Below are 24,877 nucleotides of genomic sequence, written 5' to 3' on the forward strand. Positions count from 1 at the left end.
ACGGGCGTGACAAATGATGGAGCTGCCTCCTTTTGGCTGTTGGCGCTCCAGCCGTCACTGATGACGCAGCTACTACCCGTGCCACAACCTGCGCGGATATTGCAACTGTTACAATCGCCGCCTCTTGTGTTGTTGCCGTTGCTGTTACTGCTGCAACTGTGGCCCCGGCTACTGCTTTTTTAGCTGCTCCGGCTGCCTTTGCTGTTTTGCTGTCGTTGCATTCGTTGCTGCTGACGCGGCAGCAGCTTGTTGCTGCGTCAGTGTCGAGTGGCTTTGGGGAGGCCCTGTGCAAGGGGAGCTGCCGCGGCCCATTAAAAATAACGTAAAGAAGAAAACGGTCAGGTGGGGATCTAAACGGCAATAATGGAAGGGTGCAACCCAACCCTTTATGTCTTGGCGAACCCCAGAGAATGCCAGGTGCTCATTTGGGTCTTACTACCTGCCACAGCAATTGCTTGATGCCCTTATCTTCATATCCAATTATTTTACTTTAGCCCTGTCATTAAAATTTAATTAATTTACCTCTAGGGATATAGAAAACCGTATAGAGGGAAGCTCCCGTTAGTCTCATGGGGCCCCAAGTGGCGGCGAACTGTTCGGACACGTCATACTCCGGCACAAGAATAAGTTATCGGCTTCGCATACAGTTTTTATTTGGCGTTTCCATGCTTTTGCTTTAATCAAGTGATGAGTAGGGCCCCAGGGGAACGTGTAAGGGACTAAGGTCACTTCGACTGCTCTAGGAGGCCCATTGCTTGTGGATTACACCCCTTCCCTGTACAATGGACTACAGCGGTGATTCTCTCATTAGTACAACTCACCCAGACTTTTAGATTAAGGAGCAGCCTCAGTTGTTATGTTTAGGGACCCGCCGACGGTAATCAGAGGTTCATTCAGTGTCAAGGGAAAGCTCTTGAATTCTCTCACTACGCTGCACGCGGACTCAGCGTACTCTGATTTTTACTACTCTATGGCGAAGCGCACAACGTCTTCAACACTGAATGAACCTATGTATACTATGACACGGATTCCGAAAGCGCACGCCCTCAACACTGAATGAGCCTCTGTATACTATGACGCAGTTTCTGAAGACAACAAATGGGGCTACTTCTAGTTCAGAAGAGCTAGGTAGCAAAAGGCCCACACGGGCAGCACAAGCTCTTCTGTCAGAAATTTAGGTGTCCCTCTGAGGTACATAATGCAGTGTTGTCCCCCTTTATTTCCGTGCTATTTCATCTCTGGAGCCGTACTAGCCTCTTATATTTGTTGATGTTCCGGTGAACCCTCCTTTCGTTTGTTCGTCAATCTGGCCCATCTACCTGCCTGCTCACCTTTTCGTTCACTTCTCTCCTTATCGTAATATCATGTAGCCTTATTTGCCCCTGGACTCACCAGGCCATACAGCCCCATGGTGAGTTAACTATCTCGTTTTACTCAGCCAGTCTGTTTGTGCCTTTCTCCCATGTTGGCCCTGCTCTCTGCCCCGTCATCAAACTACAAAATGTCATAGAAGCCAATAATATGGCACAGTAAAAAAAAATAAACCGCCCGCAACCAAACGAGACGGCGCATCCAGATCTAGCCCGGCCCTCGGAGGCAGGGGCCCCTCCAGCACGGTTTTGTGCTGAGGGTCCTTTTACGCCAGTGCTCTTGGGTCTATTGTCTTGTGATTTTGTGGGCCACCTCAAGCTATTCCCAGTAAGTGCTAGCAAAGAGAGTACGGGGCTTTTCGGGAGCGTGCTTTACCAGAGACACTCTTGCTGCTCGGCATGCGCCGCGCGGGTGTTAGCGGCCACAGAAGAGGAAATTGATTCGTATTTCAAGTTCACTGATAATGCTAAGAAGAGCCTGCATCTGCTGGTTAGTATTTGTGACGGTTGCTGCTGCTGCTGCTGCTCCCAACAGCAAATCCAAACTGTCCAATACGGCAGATTGCTGTAAGGTCTCCAAGCGGCGGAAAGGCACACAAGCCAGGGCTGCGCCTGCACATACAGTAAAAATGTAATGACCTACACTGTGTGTGCCGGACAGCTGTCACGGCAGCAGGCGCTCACAGCATGAAACCTTTCGGGGGAGTGTTTTATATTTCAGGCTTGAGAGCTTCGCACTCGTCATTTCTCTTAAAGGGTGTTAGCAGAGGATGTATGCTGATTTCTCCGGTCTTAGAGCTTAGGGCCAACAGATGGACTACAGATTAGGGCTAGGGGATTGCGTCCGGTCGTACATGTGGCGGAGCAGGACAGGACAAGAGGCAGGTTTGCCTCGCCTATGACGCAAGGACTCTCGGAATGTCTGTCGAGTGCAATAACTCTCAAATCAGCGAAAACAGCGGAAGAGGCTACATCATTCGGCAGCCCAAATTTACCAACAAAGTGACCAGGCCGACACGTAAAAGGCCGCAGCCTATACGTGCTGGGGTTGCAGCCTTGCAACGGCACAGGCGGTCCCCTGCGACAAAGGCAGAGGCACAGCCAGACACAAACGGATGGAATAGGAGCCCACACATACGTGAAAAGACATCACACGCGGCGCAGAAAGAAAACGGGCGCCAATGGGGGCAAATGTTCAAGGCAGCTACAAGCAGCATGAGTCAGACACACAAAGGGCTGAAAGAGAAAAAGACAAAGTTAACCAGTAGCACAATTTCGAGATATAAGGGGAAAATAACTGCAACTGACAGATTCTGCGATCCTTACGAGGCAGCCTACAAGAGGAAAAAGGCACGCAACCTCAGTCATGCCAGTGCAACGTACTGTCCGGGGGTGAAACAGGGGCCGCCGCAGTCACTTCGCCGCACCGCTGCTTGTGGATCAGCAGCAGAACTGCTGCTATTGAGCTCGTAGAAAGTGGGAGATGCTGTGGGCGTGGGTGTGTAGATTCCGCCCACGGCGCGGCTGCTGCACTGACCTGTGAGATTGAAACAGCCCGTTGGAGCTATAGCTGGATTCCTGTAACTATGCAGGTTTAAGGCCAACGGGGTAATGCTTCCGTTGCATGCGCGACCGAAGGCAGACTCGACGGGCGACAGAGAGACCGACAAACGTGCCAAAAACGCGGAAGGAAAGAGGCCTACCACACCGTTAAAGGCGCGTAAGGAGGGGGACGCCACCGCGATGCAGCCTGAGAAAAAAAATGAATTCACATTCAAATATATTCACTTTGAGCAGTAGCAGCACAACTCTGGAAGGGCTGCTGCTGCCGTCCCTACAACTGCAGCTGCCTCATTCTCTAGTGCATGCATATCAACACATACAAAAACTGAAGGACAGTGGTGCAGCGTTTCCTGGGGATCAACCTGTTACTGTAAATTCAAAAGTGCCAGCCTTTTTGCTTGTCTGAGGCTCACCTAGCTCTCTAAACTTTTGCTCGTCGTAGTGAAGCGGCAGTTGAGTACGGAGTTGCTTCACTTTGGCTGAGGCACAAAGAGCAAATTCAGACAACAGCTACTCTGTACCTGCTGCATTGAAACAACGCCACAGATAAATGACAAGCATACAGTGACGTAGAGCCTGACACAGGTAAAGAAAGATTGCCCTGGCAGAAAGCACGGAAGAAACTCCAAAAGAGAAGCCGAGTAAATTGAAGCATATGAGCAGGCACTGCTGTTTGATTCTGCAGCTTCATTCGCCTCCAAGCTCCATCCACACTTGAGCTGAAGTGACGGCCACCAACGGTCGCGTTTGGACCATATTAAGCACGTTCAAGTCGAGAAAAATTATATGTTGCTTACCTTCTAGGCTAGACAGGAGGGTTTCGATTGCTGTCTTTAGCCGTTGCTGTGAATGTGAAACGGGCTTATCAGCTTCTTCTACCTTGACCGGAAAATGCCTGGCTAATGTGTTCTCCTCCCGAGCTAAGGGGACCTCCAGCTCTAATGCCACTGCGCTTGTGATATCACTGACACAGGGAGGGGCGGAACAGCCTGCTTTTGGTGCTGTAGGCTGCGTGTTGGATTTGTTTGATGCGACAGCAGCTGTCACAGCGTGAACATCTGGGAAAGAGCTCGTAAACTCGGACAATGCAGTTTGAGAAGCGCTTGAAAAAAACGGCTGGGGGAAAAGAAGCAACACTGAAGCCAAAAGTGACAAAGAAGGAAGCAATTCCATTTCTGCTGTACTTGAAATTTTACAGTGATGTGGGGACACGGTAGAGACAAAGAGGGGAAAAAGTAAAAACAAGAGACAAGCAGCATACATAAAAAGTGTTCCAAGTGACGCCACTGTCCCTGCCGCTAAAATTGGCGTGAGCTTTTCCACCACCACAGGTGACCCTGATGTCAACTGTGGGGCGCTGCTGCCCAGGGGAATGCTGTACGCGGGCGAACTTCAATCAGAACCCCAGATATATTTCTACAATGGCGGAAAATGTTTTAGGTTAAAACTCGATGGTTTGGACAATTTATTGAGGTGGCCGATCACGAAGATGGGCGAAGGGCAGGAGAAGCGTAGGCAGCACTGAGCACACCTCTGCATCGTACCAGTCCGGTCCAGGGATGGACGAAGACCAAACTCTACGCGAAGAACTTCCGTTGATTATTCGGCTCAACAACTTCGCAAATTGTTCCTTTTGGATGGCATTTCAACTACTTTATACTAAACGAAGTTTCCATTTGAAGAATTGTGATTGGCCACAGAGGCGTTATTCGGCGGCACATGGCACCTCGCTTTGCTTTTGCTTTCTCTTCTATTGAGTGCTTGCACTGGATGAAATGTGACTCTCTGATCTTGCTCATGAAGTGTAAATTCTGGATTTCCAAAGTCCTGCCGTGTATTCCGGTCTTACGCACGGGGAACTTGGATGTGCTTGCTCACTTTTTGTAGCTCCTGGAAATCTGCGTATTGTGCTCCTTCGAATTCCTAGTAATCTACAGATAATGTGTTACAGCATCGTTCTTGGCAGCCTTTGCGCTGAAACAAGTGGTCAATTTGAGGCACAGGCACGTTGTAAATGCTGGAGTACTGGCATCCGCGTTTCCGGAGAGTGGTCCCACCGACCATTGGGAAGAGCAAGGTTTAAATCTGTTATGCTTTTCTACCCGTACGTTTAGACTTGCCAGAATTTGGTTTTATGACTACGCTCCCAAAATTGTGATATGAAGTCCACAAGTCCGCACTCTTGCACGCTGCCACTCACGCTATGTGCGGAAGCAAACGTAACCTCAGGCAGTGAACTAAGGAGTCGAAATTCTAAACTATAGACCCGAAGTTATAAAGCGCAATCAAGTAGTATGACAAAATAAACAATGCAAAACGAAAAAGTTCCCGCCCAAGCACAATGAGACTCTCCGGTTCTTCTCATTCCACTTGGGCTTCCTGCCCCTAGATTGCTGGAACAGCGAAAACTCCAATGGTTCGTTCCTGCAAGGGTTTACTAGCCTCGCATTGCTCTTTTTAGGCTCTGATTCCCTTGCTGCAGGTGTCATCGAGGTCTGGGGTGCCTCAAAAAATGCTGAGGGGCAGCAGCATCGCGCAACACAGCGGTCGAGGCATTCTGAGCCTACGTATCTGCTGCAGGCCACGCAAAAGTCAGTTAAATTCAGTGCGGGAGCTACGAAGCCGCCCGCCGGCCCCGTCAAAGCCGCTGCCTCCATACCAAAGAGCGTGTATCACTGATGTCATAGTACGTGCGCGGCTCGGGCTCCCAGGGCCTCCTACGCCTCCTACGCGGGGGTGGAGTCGGGCCAGGAGGCTGTGGTGCAGGGTTAGGGTCGGTGGGGGGCCTTGGATTTGGCTGCGGAGTAGGGGTAGGAGGCTTGGGGATGGGCGACGGTTCCGGAGGGGGCGCCGGCGCTGGGGGAGGAGGGATGGGTCGGCGTCTCCTGCGAGGTGGCATCCCAGGGGGCCTTACAGGGTCTGGCATGGTGGGAGGTCCCGGAATTGCTTTATGAGTGGTGGTAGTCACACTGGTGGTGGTGGTAATTACAGGGGTGGTCGTAGTGGTAATAGTTGGAAACGTGGTCGTGGTTGTAGTAGTGGTTGTCGTGGTAGTTGTAGTCGTGGTGGTTGTGGTGGTGGTCGTCGTGGAAGTTGTGGGCGTGGGGGTGGGTTGTGGAGTAGTTGTTGTGGTACCGGGGCTTGTGGTGGCTGCGCACGTAGTAGTGGTGGTTCGAGGAGGGGGTGGAAGTGGTACTGGCGGCTTAGGAAGAGGAGAACCCGTGGCTAAAGCTTCAAGAAACTTAATTCTTGACTCTAGCTCTACTGCCACCTTCAATGCCCCCATCATCTCTTGCACTGTGGGGCTATTTGGCAGGGCCGTCGTTATCTCTAAGACCAGTTCTTGTAGCGTGGGCACCACGAGCTGAGGATCAGTGCCGAGGACCTGCAGCGGTGCGCAGGCGAGCCTGCGGCCTGTAAAAGAAGGAAAGCACAGCTACGAATAAACTCAGTAGTCGAACAAACGTGCTGAAAACCTACATAGGGGACATGCGTATGTGTTGCACTTGCAAACGTAATTGAGAACTCTAAGAAAAGCAATGAAAAGTAATGTGACAACTGTGCAGCTTGCGTAATCACTTGGGGCAGCTTTTGCAAATGCCATCGATGCAGGGGAATGTGCTTTGGCATCTGTTTGTTGCTGCTACTGACCACTGGCGTGACAGCTTATCACAACTGGAAGTGAATGTTCGCCAATACTACAAGGATTGTCTGCCGTCTCGTCCGAGGCCACCTGGCGCAAGTCTACCAATAAGGGAGAGGGTGAGACATCTGTCCCGGGGCCAAATTTTCCTGTCAGGTCCCCAGCATGGCAGGAGAAGGGGAGAGCGTTGTACTGGGTGCTACTGCATGAATATGCCGCCCCTTGTTTTCTTTTCCCTGTTTCCTTGCTGCGTCAACACGAGCAAGAAAGCAGTTTGCCACATGCTTCACATGTCACTGGAGTCCTTATATATAAGGCAAAGCAAAAGTAGACAAATTACGTTTTGGGAATTTGAAAGTTTACTCGAAGGGGGGAATGGATAGAGCTTCGCAGAGCTCCGCGCCGTCGGGGCCGCAGGCCAGACCGGGGTCATGCCTGCCTCCGACCTTCTCTTTGTTGCATTGGCCATTATTGTTGAAAGAACCTTCGTGTGACAAACTTGTGTTGCTCTTTTCGTGCACCGACAGACCGATTGGGGTGACGCAAGGAGTCTGCAAGACTTGCTGAAAGAGGGGGGAGAGGTGAGGCACAGACAAAGTCAGACGGGCCAGGAAAGAAGACGGAAAGAGAGCCACAATTCCTTTCATTCCATCCAGATTAAATTTAGCATACGCTATGCAGCCTGAAGTCAAACCAACGCAGGTGTGCATAGCTCCATAAAGAGGCAGAGGTAAGCGTATATTGTTTCCATTATTAGCGTTGCGGGCACTTGCCGTCCCTTCAGGTTAAGTTGAGAAGAAAATCACCTTGTTTCTTGAACTCTTCATAATCAATATTAAGCTTTTCGTCCTGGAGCTTTAGAAGTCTCCCTAGGCGAAACAGCACAGGCAAAGGCAAATAATACAATATGCAATTATGTAGGCATCACCACGCAGGATACCCTGAAAGTCAATGCAGCTCCCCAAACTCTTGGAAGTAAGAGCACAACTTTTTGGTTTTCACCTGCTAGTCCGTTGAGGCAACCTCTAAGGAAGCGTACAATGGGGTCCACCCCGCTGTTGGCTTGCATATGAAACTCTCCGCGGGCACTAGGGTTCATGGTACTAATGAATTCCATGAGTCTTCTGACGTTGGCCGCAGATGTTAGATGGTCTTCCTTTTCGTTTGTTGACGACTCCTCGGAGCTGAGAGATATCTCCAACTTGTCCATCTGTGGTTGTGGCAGTAGGCTCGAAAACGCCACTGCTGCTCCATTATCAGAGCCAAGAAGTAGCTCATGAAGGCTATCTTGATCACTCAAAAAACAGGAAGAAAGGCAGAAGAGAGAAAAATGCAGCAACACGGCCAAAATCATTGCAGTACCACCCCCTCTCAGTGTAGAGCACTGCCGACAGCGCTCACTGCCCGGGAGCGTCATAATTGGGGAGAATAAATCAACAGTCAGGAAGAATACAATGCCAGCTCATTAGTCTAAAAATAGCAGTCTGGAGTCAAAAAGAAAATCCAAAGAACTCATGAACTGTCAGAACCGAGGGGGGTTGACAGCACTTGTCAGGTCTTGCGAATGTGTGAGACAAAGTGGCCCGACTGGCATGCTGCCTCTGTCAACAATTTCCTCCTCGTTACCTGACTACCTCAGTTAGAAAAAGGAAGAAAACCAGTGTGTGCTGACCGCTGGGGCCCAAACGTAAATCAGAACTGATGCACGCCCTGCGGCAGCATGTGGGTGACAGGCGCCTGACCACTGGCGCCGCCGTAGTGCTCGGTGCACCCTGTGCTTGAAATCTTAGCCGAAAATTAGACTGTCTGTATATTTTCATATTTTTTAAGTGCATTATGGGTAATTTCAGTGTCTGCCTTCCCAAACACTACTGACTTGCTCATTAGTAAGAAGACCCCTCAGAATACAGCTCTACAGAGCTTGTCACTGGGATTAGATCCCAGAGGTCGTGCTGTGACAACAACACAAAAGCAAGCACAGGAATAATTAAAATAGCTGATAGCATGCAGGTTCTCAAAATTTCCCCCCAACTCCCAAAGTGTGGCCCGCTGCGACCTCTTTGCAGTTTGTTGTGGCTGACGAACTAGTGACACAAGAAGAATGTGTGTCCGTTTGCAACAACGAATTTGTGCTTTACTGAGCCAGTACAAGCTTCAATTTTTGTCACAAAAACCAAGCCTATTCATACAAAGCTGGTGAACCGAACAACTGTCCTTGCGGAAGGAGAGAAGCAAAGACACAGAACAGAAGAGGACTGGGTTCCCGCAAAAGGTGCGAGTTTAGTGTGACTACAACTAGGTAAAAATGAATATTTCCAATGCTTTGCTATTTTCAAGCTCTCGTGGTGGTGGAGTTAGGCAAAGCTGATAAGCGACGGGCGTCTTCTTAACGATTAATCTGCATTGATTCTGATGTCTTTAGGAGTTCCGGCAAGTTGCACAAAATATCACTTCTGCCCAGCAATTTTAACACAGACAGAGGCAGCCAAAAACAATCAAGCTGGCACTTAAGAAAAAGCCTTTCCGCGGTGGCTGTTTATCTTCCAAGGCTGCAATGGTATCACGCTGTGATTCAACTATGTATATGTGCACGCTGATGTCAAGTGAGACACGCACTGGCGTTTGCTATACAAGAACAAAAATAGGCCCACATTTTCTCCGTCTTTGGATACGGGAGATTCATGTGGGACATTATTCAGACGTTTTTGGTCAAAGTTTTGCCTCAGTGTTGGCTGTTTGGTGCTCCCTTGCCGTGTACGGACTGTTGGCACGTTCTGGTGAATAGCCCACCTAGCAAGAATAAACTTGGCTTGTTTTGCGGCTTTGAACAAATATAAAGCACTTTTACCTTTGTAAGTGAATAGTCTACCCAACGGAAAGGCCCTTGTCCTAAACTCCCGCAACTAGCAGATAGTTGCGCCAGGTGTGTTCCTCTATTTAGAGCGCAGAACGACCAAAAGCTGTTAAATCAAATGCGTAAACTTTATGCTGAGTAGAGTTCACAAGGCGGGTTGTTTTCCTTTGACTAGTAAAGATAGTTTCTTGCTCAGCTTCTAAACCCATGACATGGCACAGCATTGTAGATGTGCTACCGGTTGAACATAGTCCCCTTATCACACCCAGAAGTATGAAGTTGCGACGATATAGGCAATTTGTGTTAGGAGTCACGGGCTGAGTCATGGAGGTATAACTTGCGACCAGCTCTTGTTCAAAGTTCGCTACATACGCGTGTTGTCACCATCACTTTGGCTCTTGGGCAGCACGAAGGTTACCATTTGTTTTCGTGTCTCCTTGCATAAAAATTATTATTAGAAAATATGCAGGGTGGCAGTAATTTGCCTTGATGAACCAGCCCATACTGACTTGCACAACCCGCGTTCGGCTGGCTTTCCGCAGCCCAGTGGGCAGAATTACTCTCGCCGTGACTTTACGCTGGCACAAAACCTCATCAATATCCACAACTCATTATTTTTTTATCTTGTCTGTTTTTTTTCAATAGCTTTTGGTCAGAAGCCTTGAACCGCTGATTACCTGCATCAACGCAGTCGCCGGCAGCGTGGTAGAGAGAGTGACCACTGGTGCACTTGTTGACAGCATGGCAGTCTATGCAGGAATTCGCTTTGTCTTGGCTCGAAATCTCATATTACTTACCTTTTGTACACTCGCCACGGCAACTGAATTCCGCAGGCTCGGCTCCGCCGGCTCAGTTGAAACCAATGAAGCACAACCTCCTACCAAAATAGAACCCCACCTCCCAGAAACGTCCTCAGATGCCGCCTTGTACTCCATAATAGCTGCTTCTGAGGATGAAGAACAATATGAGACACAGCAGAACTACCCTCCAGGCTGTTTCGTCAACGGTCAAAACCGCTGCCGAGACGCGCCTATAACTGGCGTTCGGGATTACTTACGGTCCTTAGCGTGTAAGTTTTCAAAATAATTATCCTTAATTTCTGTGCTTCCAGATAAATACATTGCATTTCCTATATGCGGCGTCCAAGTGTTTGTTTTAGTTTCAGCGCCGCATCTGGCCCCTCCGCTGGCAGTTTCATTTTTTTCGAATTGGCTCCTGTTTGCTTGTCACTTCAGTGAGGCTCTCAGCTGTTAGCAGCGTCGGGATTGATTACAATGACCGCCGCTTAGTGGACGCACTCGATAAATTGGGTAGGTTGGGAGCTACGTGGCGCATAGTTCGTGCAGACCTGACAAACGAGCAAACCCGGCAAACCCAGCAACACCAATTCCATCGGATTCACCGTTTACAACTTTGCTACAATATGAGGGCATTTTGTGTCACTCCGTTGTTTGCAGGGTGTATGAATGTGGCAGTGATAGATCTGGACGAGGTGCAAGTCACTGTGGGTTTGGTACGCCAAATGATGCTGTCCCGCGTGCGCATAGACAAGCAGCAGCTCCACGATTTCAGCAGCAAGTGCAACAATCAGCTGCTGCCGCTGTCATTCCATCAGCATGAACGTGCAGTAGACTTGATGAGTAGAGGTCACCTTAACATCGATAAGTCATGCGAGGCAGAGAGGACTGGAGGCCACCACGACCCAGGCTTTGCTTGCGGGCCCACAGGGGCCTCCGCCTGCAAGAACTTGAACATCCCCGGTTCTTCGTGAGAACTCCCCTTCGCCTTCACTCATTTGTGGAATTTGTACATTTTTTCGCTTAAAGGAGGCGAGTAAAACTTGACGGCACATTGCGTCGACGCTTGTGCTTTTCCTGCAGAGCCCTAGAGGGTACTTCCCTCTTTACGGGGCAGTACAACTGCAACCCTTCAATCTACGCTCACAGGCCCTTCGCTTGCCACGCGGGTGACCTTAGCGGCAAGTTGGGGAGTGGGACAAATGTGTCGACTGACTCCAACAGGCCGGACCTTCGCCTTATTGCCTTCGACAGCCACGCTGACAACTCTTGTGTCGCCTCCGAAAAAAAGCAGTCCCTAGTTCTTCATTGCCAGTCAACAAGTGAGAGCCGGACGTAAAATATAACCACCGCCGAGCAGCAGCACAAGCTGCAGCAGCCGTCACGCTTTGTTGTGCTTCTGTTGCCTTCTGCCGAATGTGTTCGTACCAGCTGGCTGCTAACTCCGTAAGCTGCGGAGCCACCACATCAGCTACCACACCAGCTAAACCCACCAGTTTGAAGGTAGTTGTTTTGTTTTCCTCATGTCAATTTCCACCAATTGCTTGAGCAGACTACAGAATAGCCTGTGCGCCGTTCCAGCGAGTGGAAACAGCGGGGAGGCGCATGGTGACTTTGTTACGGGAGGTGATAAAAGCGGCTGTGTTGGCGATCCCCCACTCTACTGAGCATAGGTCCGTATTCGCGTCGCTGGTGCTTCTTAACGAGTTGGAGAAGAGAATTGCCATACTAGAAAAAGCAGCGAACATCAGAAGGCCCAATCAAGGGCCCAACCCCTTTCCGCCCGCAGATACAGACGAAAGTGAACATCTCGCGCGGATGGTCGACTAGCTCTTGTCAGTGCACTCGCAGCTCCATGTACGCTTGCGAGCTAACGCACTCATGGGCCCTGGCTAGGAACTTATTTGTGAAACTGTCATTGGCCTACAACCGCAAACAATAGTGGGGTCAACTCCTTGCTTCTACAGTACAAATTATGCTTGCATCTCCCTTTTCCGCATATGCTGTCTGTTGTTGTTGTTTTGCTACTACTATTGCCACAAGGGACTTGAGGAGTATTCGTGACACTTGATGCCAGCTGAGTGCATGGCATGTTAACTGATTAAGGCATACAAGTGCGTTCTGCAGAGTCCGCGTACAATCACAAACAGGCGGATGCGCATACGTGCGAAGTTCTGTTGGTAGACCTAAGTGTCGAGACACCAATAGATGCAGCGAGGAAAAATTGGGCTAAGCCAAGGCTGGCTCATGAGCGTCCTCCTTGCTACACAACAACACCTTTGCCCCTCCGCTTCGATTTCAACTGGCCTGTAGCGTGGGTGGCGAGTTGAGCGTAGGTTCGCAACACGTGCGGCAATGGCTGCCACCCATTCCACCAGTCGTTAGTTCTTGGCAGGATTCTGGCCAGCTGACCATTTGCAATCAAGTCATACGAAGTTCCTTTACCTCGCTAGCCATTTGTTGTGAACAGTGGCGGAGGCTGGGCTTTTCGGCTCCTGTGCGGAGAGCCCTGTGCAAGAAAATGCCTTACAAGTGGCCGTGGATGTTGATTTCCTGTTCGCGTTTGTAGGCCATGTTTCAGGTGCCCGTGCTTATAGGTATGTTGAGCCCACGTACACATGCCTGTGCATGCGTCTCCCTCATCGCCGCGTGTTCTCAGGCCAAACAGAGGTGACAGTGTCTCATCTCAGCTATGCCCCACCGCCCATCCACGTAAGACGTTCTAACGCTTGTACGTCTAACTACGTTCCTGTCATTACCATTAGCGGTGGAATTGCCAGTGGCGTGTGCACCAAAATCAGCTGACGTGCTCCCGTCAAAACTGTCGTCTACTTGGTCGCAGTATTCTTATCTGTTCGCTGCCAGTATACTGCTACACCAAATCCTAACATGAAAGCTAAGAAAGCGCCCCACTCGTAGCTGCAGTTCAACAAAAAAAAAGAGACGCCACAGTTGGGGTAGGCAGCCAAAGTCTGGGAGAAGAGCATGAGACCTCTCCCGTGGCTGTGCGTCTGCACTGAGAAGAAACTGCAACACGCCACTTCTGCTACTGAAGCTCCTGTACAACACTGGTACAGCAGGCATTTCGCACGCTAGCAAGGTACCTGGCTCGCTGGCTGCCTAACCAGTCATCACGCTGGCCAGCTATCTACGTAGCTAGCTAGCTAGCCCCACGTTTGCATTGACAGCCGTGGATGTCGTATTGAGAAGACATTCTCTGTAGCGCTTGATATGTTCTGCAGCGCCTTCTTGCAGATACGACGCCTCTCTAAGCTGCAACAAACGGCAAGAGTCAACCACCTGGAGCGGGGCAGGGGGCCCACGGGACACCATTAGTCCGTCCAGCCTGTGACAAGCCAACGGTCGAAAAAGAGCACCATAAAGGAAACAGTACCAAACCAACGAAGGCATAGCACCAGAAAGTCTTCAGCCAACACACAGAATGGCACAGAGTGAGAGCCAGACAGCTGACAAGATACTAAAGTGTAACAAGTTGCACCTGAAGAAAAGCCACAGCCACAGGAAAGCAGTGATTAACTCTGCACTCCACGGAGCAAAGTTGAAGAAAGCATGACGGCAAAAGCGGCCAGCGAAAAGGCATCCATGGGGGACTTCTGGACCAGGGCAAGACAATGACACAACAAATCACCAAGACAACAGGAACACACACAAGCATGAACTATTGATGAAAGGAAAATGAAGCAAGGCACAGGAAGAAGAATTGCTGCATATGAGCCGAAACAAAGAAGCAAAACAATACGGCAGCAACACATGGCGGGACAAACAAACGCAAGAACTTCCGAACGGCAAAACAAGGACAAAATAACGGAAAGACAAGGGCACGTAAGTGCAGGTAAGAGCAAATAAGGAGAGACCAAGAAGGACGGGCAAACTCACTCATATGCCGGCAGGTGCACAGACAGAAAGCAAAGAACAAAGGCCTAAGCTGCAAACTGAACGATCAACACTAAGCAAATGAAACACACTTTGGAGTAAGCAAAGCAATGACAAATTAAATAGCTCAGCAACAAATCCAAGTAATAAACTTTGAAGTGAACTGTGCAGGCGGGAGGGGACCCAACGCACTTGTTGTCGTAGAACAAGTGTAAATGCTGCAAAGCGGAGTTTAGCCTAGCCAAATACCTTCATGCCATACAAAAAAGAGACGAAAATAGAGGAAGCCCTTTAGGATGGTGCTGCAGCAGCCTCATTGAAAATATGTCTCTCATCACAGCAACCAACCGCAACGGGACGCAGCATTTGAGAGAACGCAGCAAAAACCACAACAGCAAGAGTAGCAGCAGCAATAACAGCAATAAACACCGCTGTAGATGCAGCAGCCACTACAGTAGTAGCAACTTAAGCAGAAACAGCCACTGAAGTAAGGGCAGCAGCAGCGCGCGTACAACTTATCTGCCCGCAAATCGCGCGAGAAGCGCGGAGAGTGCAAACAGAGGAGAAGCAGCAGGAGAGACACAGCGACGTTCAAGTGAGGGTACACCTGGTCCAACAACAAGGGCTGCGTGCAACATCACCTCAACTCACATAGTAAGCGATAAAACCTATGCCTGAGCCTTAAATGTAACTCCCCAACTATCAACACTACGTGGTACGCCTTACTCGTTGCAAGCTGCTCGTCAGTAAGCTTGTGGCTGCAAAGGCGAGCAGCAAGAAAACGATCCCTGCAACTCGTCGGCAGCAACAGCAGCAGTAGTAGCCACATCTCTGGATCGGTCCGTGCAGACTGATCTAATGTCTAAGGCAAACTGTGTAGCTGGCTAGCGACACAGTAACCCCCGGAAGCCCGCTCTTACTGGTGTGGAGGCATGCAACCCCTCTTAGTTCTCTAAGAGACTGGCGTATGCTCATCTCAAAACGATCCAAATCTGTACAGGAAATGGCAACAAGCCACAGCTGCCTGCAACAGCTAGCAGCCCAACCGCTAACCCGGGGGGCGATTAGGTATGGTACAGTTAGACAGGGTGTGAAACGCCACACTGCAGTGCAAAGAGAGACAAACGCGGTAGACTTAAGTTGAGAACGACTCACTGCGCTGTTGCACAGAGGGCAAATGCAGTGCCTGCAGAGGCAGGAACTTCTCGTGCTTCGTGTTCTCCATTGTTGGCGGGCAGCAGGAAAAACACCAAACGCAGAAGCACCGGTAGTCGCCAGCGCCCCGCTGGAGGCCCCACCCAGATTGGAAAAAGATGGACCGACAACCCAGTAATAGCAGAGGCAGCAGCAGATGTGGCGCAGCAGAAACTTTTGGCGGCGCCTTTTCAGAGGCAAGTGGCGATGCAGACAGTGCGTTTCCAAGTAGAGAGAGAAGCAAGGAGTGCAGGCAATAGAATAATATGGCTGTTTGTGTTCCTGCCGTGGCCGTTGCTCTTGCTCGTGTGATTATTATTGCTTCTGACTCCGCTGATGGCCCTCATGAAGGCTGGCAGCTGCCACAGCCGTTCAGCCTCGGACAGCTTCTGCACGCCAGGCCGCACGAGAGAGGACTGACATGTGCCACTGGCTCCGCTATGCTTGTTAGTGTTTCTGTTCGATAGAGCGGAGGAATTGGGATAGACATGGGAAGGAGTGCGGTGCCGGTGGAAACGCTACTGCCGCCGCTCCTGTCCGGAAGGAACACGGGGAGAAGACCCAGAAAGTGAGCTTCCAAGGCGTTTGCATATACTGAGGATTACTATGCAGCTGCTTCTGGGTCCTGTGTCTGCTTCTGGTGCTGCTCCTGTGAAGATCTTCGCCTGCCACCAAAGCAGTGTGTCTGGGCCTCTAACAGAAGCTGCAGCTGTCGTACCGCAGCTGCAAATTTTGTAGCTGCAAGTTCAAATACTCGCCGTCACTCAGTGTTATCAGTGTATCGACTGCTGCTGCTGCTGCGCTCCTCCTACTGCTGTTGTTGCTGGTGACAGTGATGTGCTGCGTAAACGCACAAAAACCTTCTTTCACGCCCATTAGAACACAGGTTTCTATTTTGGGGCTTTTGATTATGTGATTCTTTTGTGCAGCACCAGCACCAGCAGCAACCCCTGCTGCTGGTGCTGCCTGCTACTGCGAGACTCAGAGGGCTGGGGGCCCCTGGGGCCCCCTAAAATCGCAGGAGCATACGTTGGTGCTTCTTTCCGTGGCACTTCCTAAGCGTGCTGATTCTTGAAGTATTTATTCTATTGTTTTTCTGTGTTTAATTTTAAACGCACTCATTGCCCGCGTTGCTTTGCTTCAGGCCTCTGCTGCCACTGCAGTTGCTGCTGTTGTGCTCCTGGTCTCCTGTTGCCGCTGCCGCTGCTACTGCTGTTGCTGCTCGTGCAGCGGCTTCCCAATGTAAGGCAGCAGCACCTATATCTGCATCTGGCTGTGCCGGTGCGTACTCGACGCCGTGAGCGCATATCGCTCCGCCCCGGACTAGCACCAACAGCGGCAGCAGCGGAGACAGCAGTAGCCGAAGCAACAGTCATAATCTTCGAGGGTTCAATGGGATCAGTCCAGCATGGAGAAGAGGCTCTCGTGGGCCATCTGCCGGCCCAGGGCCTCGACGGACCCCGTGAAGGTGCTAGGGTTGATTTTGCCCCTGAGCGTGGCCGAGTCATCTTTATTAAATTCGGATTCATGGCCCTGTTGTTTGTCTGCGCTCTCTGGGCGATGGCCATACTCTATCTCAGTCTGCCCGGTGAGGCACAGGGCGGGTAGTGCTATCTGTGGTATCAGTGCTGCTGTTACCGAGGCTGTAGCAAATCCTGCTCGCGCTACATCTTCTAAGAAAACGTCACTACTCTGCCTCTCCACTTGCTACTACTTTGACTTACCCCTTAGGTACATTTTCCTTAGATAATTTTTCCAGATTATGTGTGAACACTTTGTGCGTGCTGAGAACTAATGACTGGCTTCTTAGTGCTTCCTGTTTCCTAGGTTGAGCTCTCTCTCTCCCCAGTTGTCATCGGCTTTTGGCCTCTCTTTGCTGCGACTGAAGCAGCAGCGCATCTGATGTCTCTGTTGCGTGTGCGGGAGCTTTTATGTTGCAGCCTTAGCTGCTTGTGCCGCTCTCAAGGCTGCGGCTGTTTTATATTGCTGCTGCTGCTGTCGTTGCTGCATGCACAGGACTAACTGAAGAAGCGCGGGCTGAGCTGGAGTCTGTATTCCCGACTTCATTCTCGGATTTAGGTTGTCTGCGAGACATTAAAACACTGAGAAAGCTCTGTGCTGCAATTGGCGTGTACAGGCAGCAGCACCCTGTTGCTCTGGCGTTGTTGCTCTCCTACGTGTATCTTCTTTACCAGGCATTCCCCCTCTTTATGTTCCCCTTTTCTGGTACGACAAGGCCACATACAGAAGCCCTGATCGCAAAAAGTTTGGGTCATAAGCGCGTGTTCGCTGGAAAGGCGCGATGCAGCTGTCCGTTGTGTTGCTTTCTGTTGTCGAAGTATCGTTTTTGTAGTGTTATGGGTTTGGAATTCCAATTTCTGTGGCTGTGGCTTTCATTTTGTTGCTTTAATGACAGTACAGAGCCGCAGCGCGCCCTTCTCGACTGCTGAAACCATTGCTGGTGGTTCCTTTGTTGCTGCTGCCCCTGCTGTGGCTATTGCCACTACTGCGGCTACTGCTACTGCTGTGCGCGTTGCTGCTGGTGCCGTTGCTGCAGGTCTTGCGATGGCTGTCACTCTGCTTTTGGGCGCGCTGTACAGTCCACTAGTGGCTTTTAGCTTGGCATCTGCGCTGTCCGCTATAGGGCCGAGCCTGTCATACTTCCTCTTTAAGGCTGCAGGGAAACCCCTCGTGGTGTGTGTGGATGCGTTTGTTTTTGTTGTCGCTGCTTATTCTGCTTTTGCAGAAGCCAGCACTGACAGATATGTGTTACCGCATAGCTCTTTTACTTTTCAGTGCTTGTCGTGTTAAGTGTCTTGCTTCTTGTTGTGTCTGTGTTTGCTCCCGTCCTTAAACCCTTGACGAAGCAAATCAGACTGTACGTTACCCTTACTGATGCCGCTGGTGCAGGTGCGGCTCTTCCCGAACCAGCTGCAGCGCATGCGTCAACTGATACATCCCACGGAAAGCAGCAGTGCCTGTGGCAGTGGCTGCAGCGACATCAGCAGCAGCAGCAACATCGCTTCCAACGACAAGAGCAGCAGCGCCGCGGTACAGTTGAAGCAGAAGACACAGACGAGTGCAGAGCCACAAGGACAGCATCAACAGCAACGGGAACACCGGCAGCAGCATCTCCAGCCGCGGCAACACCGACCGCGGTGTGCGTGGGATACGGAGCTGGATCTGATGCTGACTGTTTTATTCCTCAGAGTATCTCCGTTCCCCAACCTCGTCATCAATGCTGCTTGTAAGCGCTGAAGCACAGCCTCTGCGCCTGCATACACCTCGTCTGCCTCTCTTTGTGCTCATTTCATCTTATGATTTGTGTGTGGTGCTCACGGTTGGTGTTTGTGCCGGGTAGCCACAAGTCCTGAAGTGCTAACCGTAGGCGCTGTTTTTTCTGCCACCCAGTATACTTGTTGGTTCTTATCAGATGAACCGTATTGGTTGTAATTCATATTTTCGAACGTTGTGTGGCTTTGTTGCTGCCTACAGCGCCTGTACTTGACGTTCCATTCGGGGCCTTTTTTGTTGCGACTTGGCTGGGTCTGATGCCGAACTCAGCTCTTTTTGGCAAGTACTTGGGGTATAGGGCGTAGAGTTTATATTTTCAGTGTGAGGCACACAAACTTGGTCCTTTTAACCGCATGGTTCTTTTAACTGCATGCGGTTTCTGGCTTCTGAGTGCTGTGCTGATGCAGTCTCAATGGGCTCCGCGTTGGGAAGCCTTGACTCCCTTAGCTCGGGTGAGAAGTTAAGAGCTGCACATGTAGGAGTAACTAGTTAACAGCAACAAGAACGGCATACGTTTCTGGAGACTGCACTGAAACACTGTCTTTTATGGAGATGCAACTTCGCGACGCCTGTTCATGTAGTCGCTGCAGCTGCAAGCGCAGCAGCGTGGGCTCTATCAACAGTGTGAGTTTAGCGTTTGCTGCTCCCTCAGGCTGGAGGCCACTGGCGGTGTTTGTTTTTGGGGCGTTTGCTGTTGTGTTGCTGAAGACGGCTCTGCGGAAGCTGAGGCCTTGTCACTTGGCCGAGCAGGACGCGCCCACTGTCTCCTAACACAGGAGACATCAACAGCTGCAGGCTGTTCGAATCAGCCTCTGCTGCAGGCCTTGGGATATGACGTCTCCTGAACGGCTCTAGCCGGCCTGCAACGGCAAATGTATCAACACCGCAGCAGCAGCAGCAGAGGTTGTTGCTGCTTCTGGAGCAACTGATTTCGTAGCAGCAGCAGCAAGTTGCAGGTGTTCATAAACTCCATCGTTTACGGGATGACCTCGGCGCAACAGGGGTTCCTAGGGTTTTATGCATGTCTAGATGTAGTACTGGAAGCGGCACAAGAAGCGCCGGCAAAAGCAGTAGTAGTAGTAAAAGTAAAGACCTTCGTCGATAGAAGCAAACGGCTACCTACTGGGTACCCCTCACGTAGGCAACCGAAAATGCATCAACAGCAGGGCAGCCACCGTTAGTAGTGACTGGAAAAGATGCACCCACGAAAGATAGCCACAAAAGAAATCTGACGAAATGACACGCAAAGTGAGTTACCAGACGGACAGGAGAACACACGTACAGGCCGAAGACGACACAGAGGCACAGACAGTAGTAGGTGCGGACACTGCTCGGCAGAGAGCGGCAGAATGCAAAGAACCCGTGTGCTGCTTTAGTAGCGCGGTAGGGTTTGTGTAATGGAACCCACTGCAGAGGAGCATGCATGTGGCTGACACTTTTGCCATCAGAAAATCAGTGAACGCCGCGTCGTCATGCGTGGAGAACAGATCCCAGTCCTACTTCGCTAGAAGTTTAAATTTTCAGCTCTACTGTAGAGTGTTCGTTACCAGTTTGGAACTTACACTGCTGGTGTGGGGCACCTAATGGGAACGCTACTCTCCAGATCCACAATATGGTGCAAAAACAACCTGCAGGAACTTAAAAATCTGCTTTGAAAAGATAAGGCGCAACTGAAGTTGCTTCACTTGAAGGAATCATGTTAAACTGCTGCAGACCAGGTAAAGGTTGTCTGGCCTGCAGCTGCACTAGGCCTACGATTGGGTCTGGCATTACAGTCGAGAGACACGAATGAAGTCCCCCTGATTAATCATCCGGCGTTTTAGACATTCAGAGACAAGGGCGAAGCCACGAAGAAGTAGTACGTAGTATGGAGTACAATATTCCCCAGTGGGAGTCTGGTCTCTCTTGTGGCAAAAGCGTCTGCTTCCAGCCACGAATGTCTTTGATGGCGTTCCGCCCTGTTGCTACAGCCCATGGTAGCCTCTACACGCTGTCTTTTGCCCTAGATGCTCGTCGCCGATAACTCCAAGGCTAATCCGTTTAAACGCTGCGGTTACTTGGTCCTCTCGATTGAACATGAAGCACTCCTCGCCTTATCGTTGCACTGATCCCGCAGGTGCGTGAAGTCCCACCAGCGGGCAATGCCCCTGCTTTGGCGCATCTGCTGTGGAGGTTCTGTTGCGTGTCTCTTGCGTACCTTCTTGTGCTCAGACCACTTTGGAGGAGGCCTCTAAACTCTACTTGCACTGCTACGCAGGTTAGCTCCAGCTCGCTCGGTCGTCTGTTCCATGCCTCTGCTTCTGCAGCCCTATTGGCTGTAGTGCATTTTGCATCACGATATCCCGCAGGTGACTTCCCACCCCAGCGGGCAATCCCCTGCTTCGGTCTATCTGCGGTGGACGTTCTGCTATGTGTCTCTTGCGTACCTCCTGTAGGGATATTCTCGTGTCATGGTGGTCCTTTGTTATAAGCACAAGAGCTGCTGTCTACACTATTCAAGCGGCGTCTCGTGCACTGGACAACCGTGGGGATGTCCCATCTCTTGCACCCATTACAAGCCTCTTGGGTAAGTAGTAAGCTCTGATGTGTGCGATGCAAGACGCCTAACAGTCCAGTAGTTAAGACTACTGTAATATGCACACAACACCCGAACGTCCCCCAATCGTGGCAAGCGCGGCACAGATGGACCGAGCTCAGGCCGGTGGTGCAACAGATGAACCGATGGTGTATGCTGAGAAAGCGAAACAGCGCCAACTAGACCAGCACGTACTTATTGGAATTCTTGAAACAGTGGAGTGCCAAGATTCTGACTGCAAGGAAAAAACTCATGACACCGTTATTGCTGAAGAAGTGAAAGCCAGCCATGGTGAAACATCACGCGATACATGAGCAGCTGAACCCCCAGATGATGATTGTGCAGCGTCGGCATAACAGCTGTACTTGTTTCTGAGGTGCTCCGACTTTGGGGGGACTCATGGATGCAAGTGCACTGCGCAGTTTCATTAGTCCGCTCATGCTTGCGGGCATGTCATTGACACAAAACCTACCACTTCACTGGAGAAAAGGACGAGCAACTGCATATTGACGGCTTAGTGACAGAGCTCACTACGTGCCACAGAGGAGAACGCCCATAGCGGAATGCTCTATGGGGGCCTCTACCGTATGATGCCATCCCAGAGCTAATTGAGCATAGGGAGGCTTGGCACTTTTAGCCCAACGACCCCATATGCATGGTTGATAGTGTGACCTCCCGGCGAGAAGAACAAACGAAGTGAATGAACAGCGGAACTGCCATCAGAGGACGCTGAAGCGAACACCAACGGAGCCCGCCTACGAAATGTTGGCAAAACTCTCTAGGCTGCCAGCGGTAGAAGTGCTCAGGGCTACGCTGTTAGCTGGGGCCTGAATAGGTTCAGTCTGCTCCCCAATCCGTGCATTGAGAATAACGGTTGGCGCGTTCGCTGATGGTTCACACCAGCGAGAAACGCCCATGGAGAGAATGATGCATGAAATGCGCTTAAGATTGCCCCTGATTCTTCCCCTTCCCCACCCAAACTATACTGGAGGTGCTTAAGGGAGCTTACCATCTTTGTGTGCTTGATTTCGAGGCAGGTTCCGCCAGATCTTAGTGACCGTGGAAGGCTCCTGAAAAACAATTCTCCACCAGTCTCTGCCAGTCTTGTACTTGTTTGAGTATAAGGTTATGCACTTCGGCCTCATGGACGTCCCTGCTGTCTTCCAAGCTAACACCACCGGGATACGGTTCTACTGCCCACCTTGTTGACGTGCTGATGTACAGCACTGAATTCATTACGCGTGCGAAGTTCGTGCGGCAAGTACTCAGCATCGGAATGTTTGCTGAGCTAGTCCACGAGCACTAGGGGCATAGAACCTGCAGCTGGCCAGATGTAGGCTCCTCGCGAGTGGCCAGAAGCATTTACTAATAAGGTAAAAGTACGCCGCTTCCCCGGTGCTGTGAGTATTGCCTCATGTTCATCGGGCTTGGCTAAGCCGGCGCATTCCGGCCTCCTGTTAATCTCAACAGGAGGCCGGAGTAGGGGTGGTAAACTAGAGAGCAAGCAAGGGCTTCAATAAAAAAACGAGGCATGTAATATCAGGCAGACAAACTTACATATTGCCGACGCTGCATGAAGGCACTATTATTGGCACGGCAGCAGAACGTGGGAACTCACAACAGGGCGACAGGATATTTTGTGTCAACGTGATTGATGAACACGGTGGAGACAATTTGTCAGCAGTATTTCTGGAGGCGAAAGCCAAGGCCGCTTTTACGAAGCACACAGAAGCAGGCGAGCAGCGCAAGCATAGCAGCATACACATACCGGCACTAATAGAATAGGCAGAACCCACTGCAAAGACGGCGACTACTGCTGGCGTGGAGATTCTGTAGTGCACAGACACTACAATGGCGTTGCTGGTGACCTTAAGAGGGTAGCTAGCTGGTGACGTATAAGAGGTTAGCACGCAAAGCGAGCGCAGAAACTTCTTACTGGTAACGAAGAAGGACGCTTTGTCAGAAAGAAAGCATGCATAAACTAAAAGTGTCTGTGAATACCCTAATATTGGGAATGGCGATGACGCATGCAGAGGATTTGTGAGAAGGGTGCCCTATCATGCACCTGGTAATCACGTAGTAGAGCAGAGAGCGCTGTGCACCACATTTAGGGGCTGCACCGGGATTTAATTATTTTTCATTTCCAGACCTAGGAGTAGTAACACCTGCAGTATTTACCTAAATTATTCACACCCACACAGCTCGGTAAGTGATGCATTTCGCAAAGGGCGCATTATCAGCCCACCTCAATATGAGACGTCTGCAATTTCCTCAAGCAGGATACCCAGCGGGCCACCGGTTCAGAGCCGTCATGCTACTCCAAAACCCACCCCAGCATACCGTCTGCAATTTCCTCAAGCAGAATACCCAGCGGGCCACCGGTTCAGAACCGTCATGCTACTCCAAAACCCACCCCAGCAGAGCGGACGCTTGACCATAAGGAGGAGCCCCCGCAGATGGCACCTATACCCAATGCTGCCGTCCTGCCAGCGGACAGTCCATACGTTACGCGCGACCAACTCTACTCCGCGATGGCTGTGATGAAGAATGCTATGAGGATGCCCTGGGAATAGTGCGCGACGTTTCCCATACTTCCTTAAGACTCCAGCATTATGCAGGCCTTTTTGTTGCGCATCGAACGACGGGATACCGAGATGGGATTAGAGCCGCGTAACTGGGGGACCGCGCTTATTTACCACCTTGTGGGCCGGGCCTTGACTTACTGGATGTGCTTACGGTGGAACAACGACCTAAGTAACTGGGAGACGGTACAGCGCAGGCTTTTGACGTGGTTTGACGAAACATTGTAGCAGAATCTGCGTTACAGGTCTCAAATATAAACGCCTGAAAAAAGATATTAACAGCGGAAGACTACAACCGGTTACGAATAGCTAGAATGGCTTTGCTGGTTTCTTGTGCTTCGTTAGCAGATATACCACACACGGGACAGGACCTGGGAAAAGCAGGAGCTGAAGCTAGCGGCGAAGGGGATTATTTATTTTGGTGGTGGTGTGAGGCGGCCAGGACAGATGTATAAGTATGCCTGCTATCATATCATAGTTTCACTTGAGTCATCAAGCTTCATCATGTTTCTGAGATTTTTCTTTTGTTCTGTAGCTGATGCCGGGAAAACAAGCTTCTATTTGGGTAGTGGGTGCCGTCCGAAGCAGTCTGCTGGGCTCTTAAATTGCGGAGTATTGAGACGGTTTTGACAATATGTCAGCTACTTGGTTCTCTATATTTTTTCACGTTCCTTATTGAGATATCTTGAAGCTCCTTGGGGAATTCAAACCATCTAATGGCCAATTGTGGCATTGAATGCATAAAACAGCTGTATGCGAGAGAGAGTTCCGTGATCCATGCATCCCGCAGCCTTGGCGGCATGACGCTAAGCTCACGATATAGTGCACAGCGCTCTCTGTCGCTACTACGTATGTTGCTACCTGGCCCAGGAATAGGGTGTCCTTTGACAAACCCTCTGTATTCGACTCATATCTCATGAAACAAATACCAAATTATCAATAAAAGCAGTCATCTTTCAAGTTCTCAATCCAACTTTCCAAAAAGTCTCACCCTCATAGCTCTTGTTTCCTTGACCAGGTTGGGGCTCCGCCCCGCACCGGTGACAGCGTTCGGGCCAGCCCCAATCTTATGATATTTACAGGCGTCTAGTTTAAACGTGCAAACTTTCTA

The 24,877-nt window shown here is 50.5% G+C and overlaps 4 protein-coding genes across 4 annotated transcripts; 2 read left to right on the forward strand and 2 right to left on the reverse strand.

Moving 5' to 3' along the window:
- Positions 1-1,785: 1,785 nt before the first annotated feature.
- Positions 1,786-7,993, reverse strand: ETH_00028440 (uncharacterized protein; the record flags this gene model as incomplete). The annotated part of the gene is made up of 10 exons (XM_013377121.1): positions 1,786-1,982; positions 2,225-2,448; positions 2,754-3,120; positions 3,347-3,412; positions 3,731-4,069; positions 5,610-6,347; positions 6,585-6,823; positions 6,940-7,258; positions 7,383-7,445; positions 7,579-7,993. 10 exons carry the CDS (start codon positions 7,991-7,993, stop codon positions 1,786-1,788), a joined length of 2,967 nt encoding a protein of 988 aa, XP_013232575.1.
- A 2,178-nt stretch (positions 7,994-10,171) lies between these two features.
- Positions 10,172-12,057, forward strand: ETH_00028445 (uncharacterized protein; the record flags this gene model as incomplete). The annotated part of the gene is made up of 5 exons (XM_013377122.1): positions 10,172-10,499; positions 10,666-10,740; positions 10,888-11,197; positions 11,311-11,549; positions 11,780-12,057. 5 exons carry the CDS (start codon positions 10,172-10,174, stop codon positions 12,055-12,057), a joined length of 1,230 nt encoding a protein of 409 aa, XP_013232576.1.
- Positions 12,058-14,976: 2,919 nt separating this feature from the next.
- On the reverse strand, positions 14,977-15,346 carry ETH_00028450 (uncharacterized protein; the record flags this gene model as incomplete). The annotated part of the gene is made up of 2 exons (XM_013377123.1): positions 14,977-15,113; positions 15,277-15,346. The coding sequence occupies 2 exons, from the start codon at positions 15,344-15,346 to the stop codon at positions 14,977-14,979; spliced, it is 207 nt and encodes a 68-aa protein (XP_013232577.1).
- Positions 15,347-16,707: 1,361 nt separating this feature from the next.
- On the forward strand, positions 16,708-19,380 carry ETH_00028455 (SNARE associated Golgi protein family domain-containing protein, putative; the record flags this gene model as incomplete). Its single annotated transcript, XM_013377124.1, has 7 exons — positions 16,708-16,903; positions 17,332-17,541; positions 17,873-18,009; positions 18,226-18,562; positions 18,811-18,861; positions 19,017-19,061; positions 19,262-19,380. 7 exons carry the CDS (start codon positions 16,708-16,710, stop codon positions 19,378-19,380), a joined length of 1,095 nt encoding a protein of 364 aa, XP_013232578.1.
- Between the last annotated feature and the right edge of the window lie 5,497 nt (positions 19,381-24,877).

Source organism: Eimeria tenella, genomic scaffold, assembly GCF_000499545.2.
Source record: "Eimeria tenella Houghton genomic scaffold, Eth_scaff46, whole genome shotgun sequence".
NCBI classification, from domain to species: domain Eukaryota; phylum Apicomplexa; class Conoidasida; order Eucoccidiorida; family Eimeriidae; genus Eimeria; species Eimeria tenella.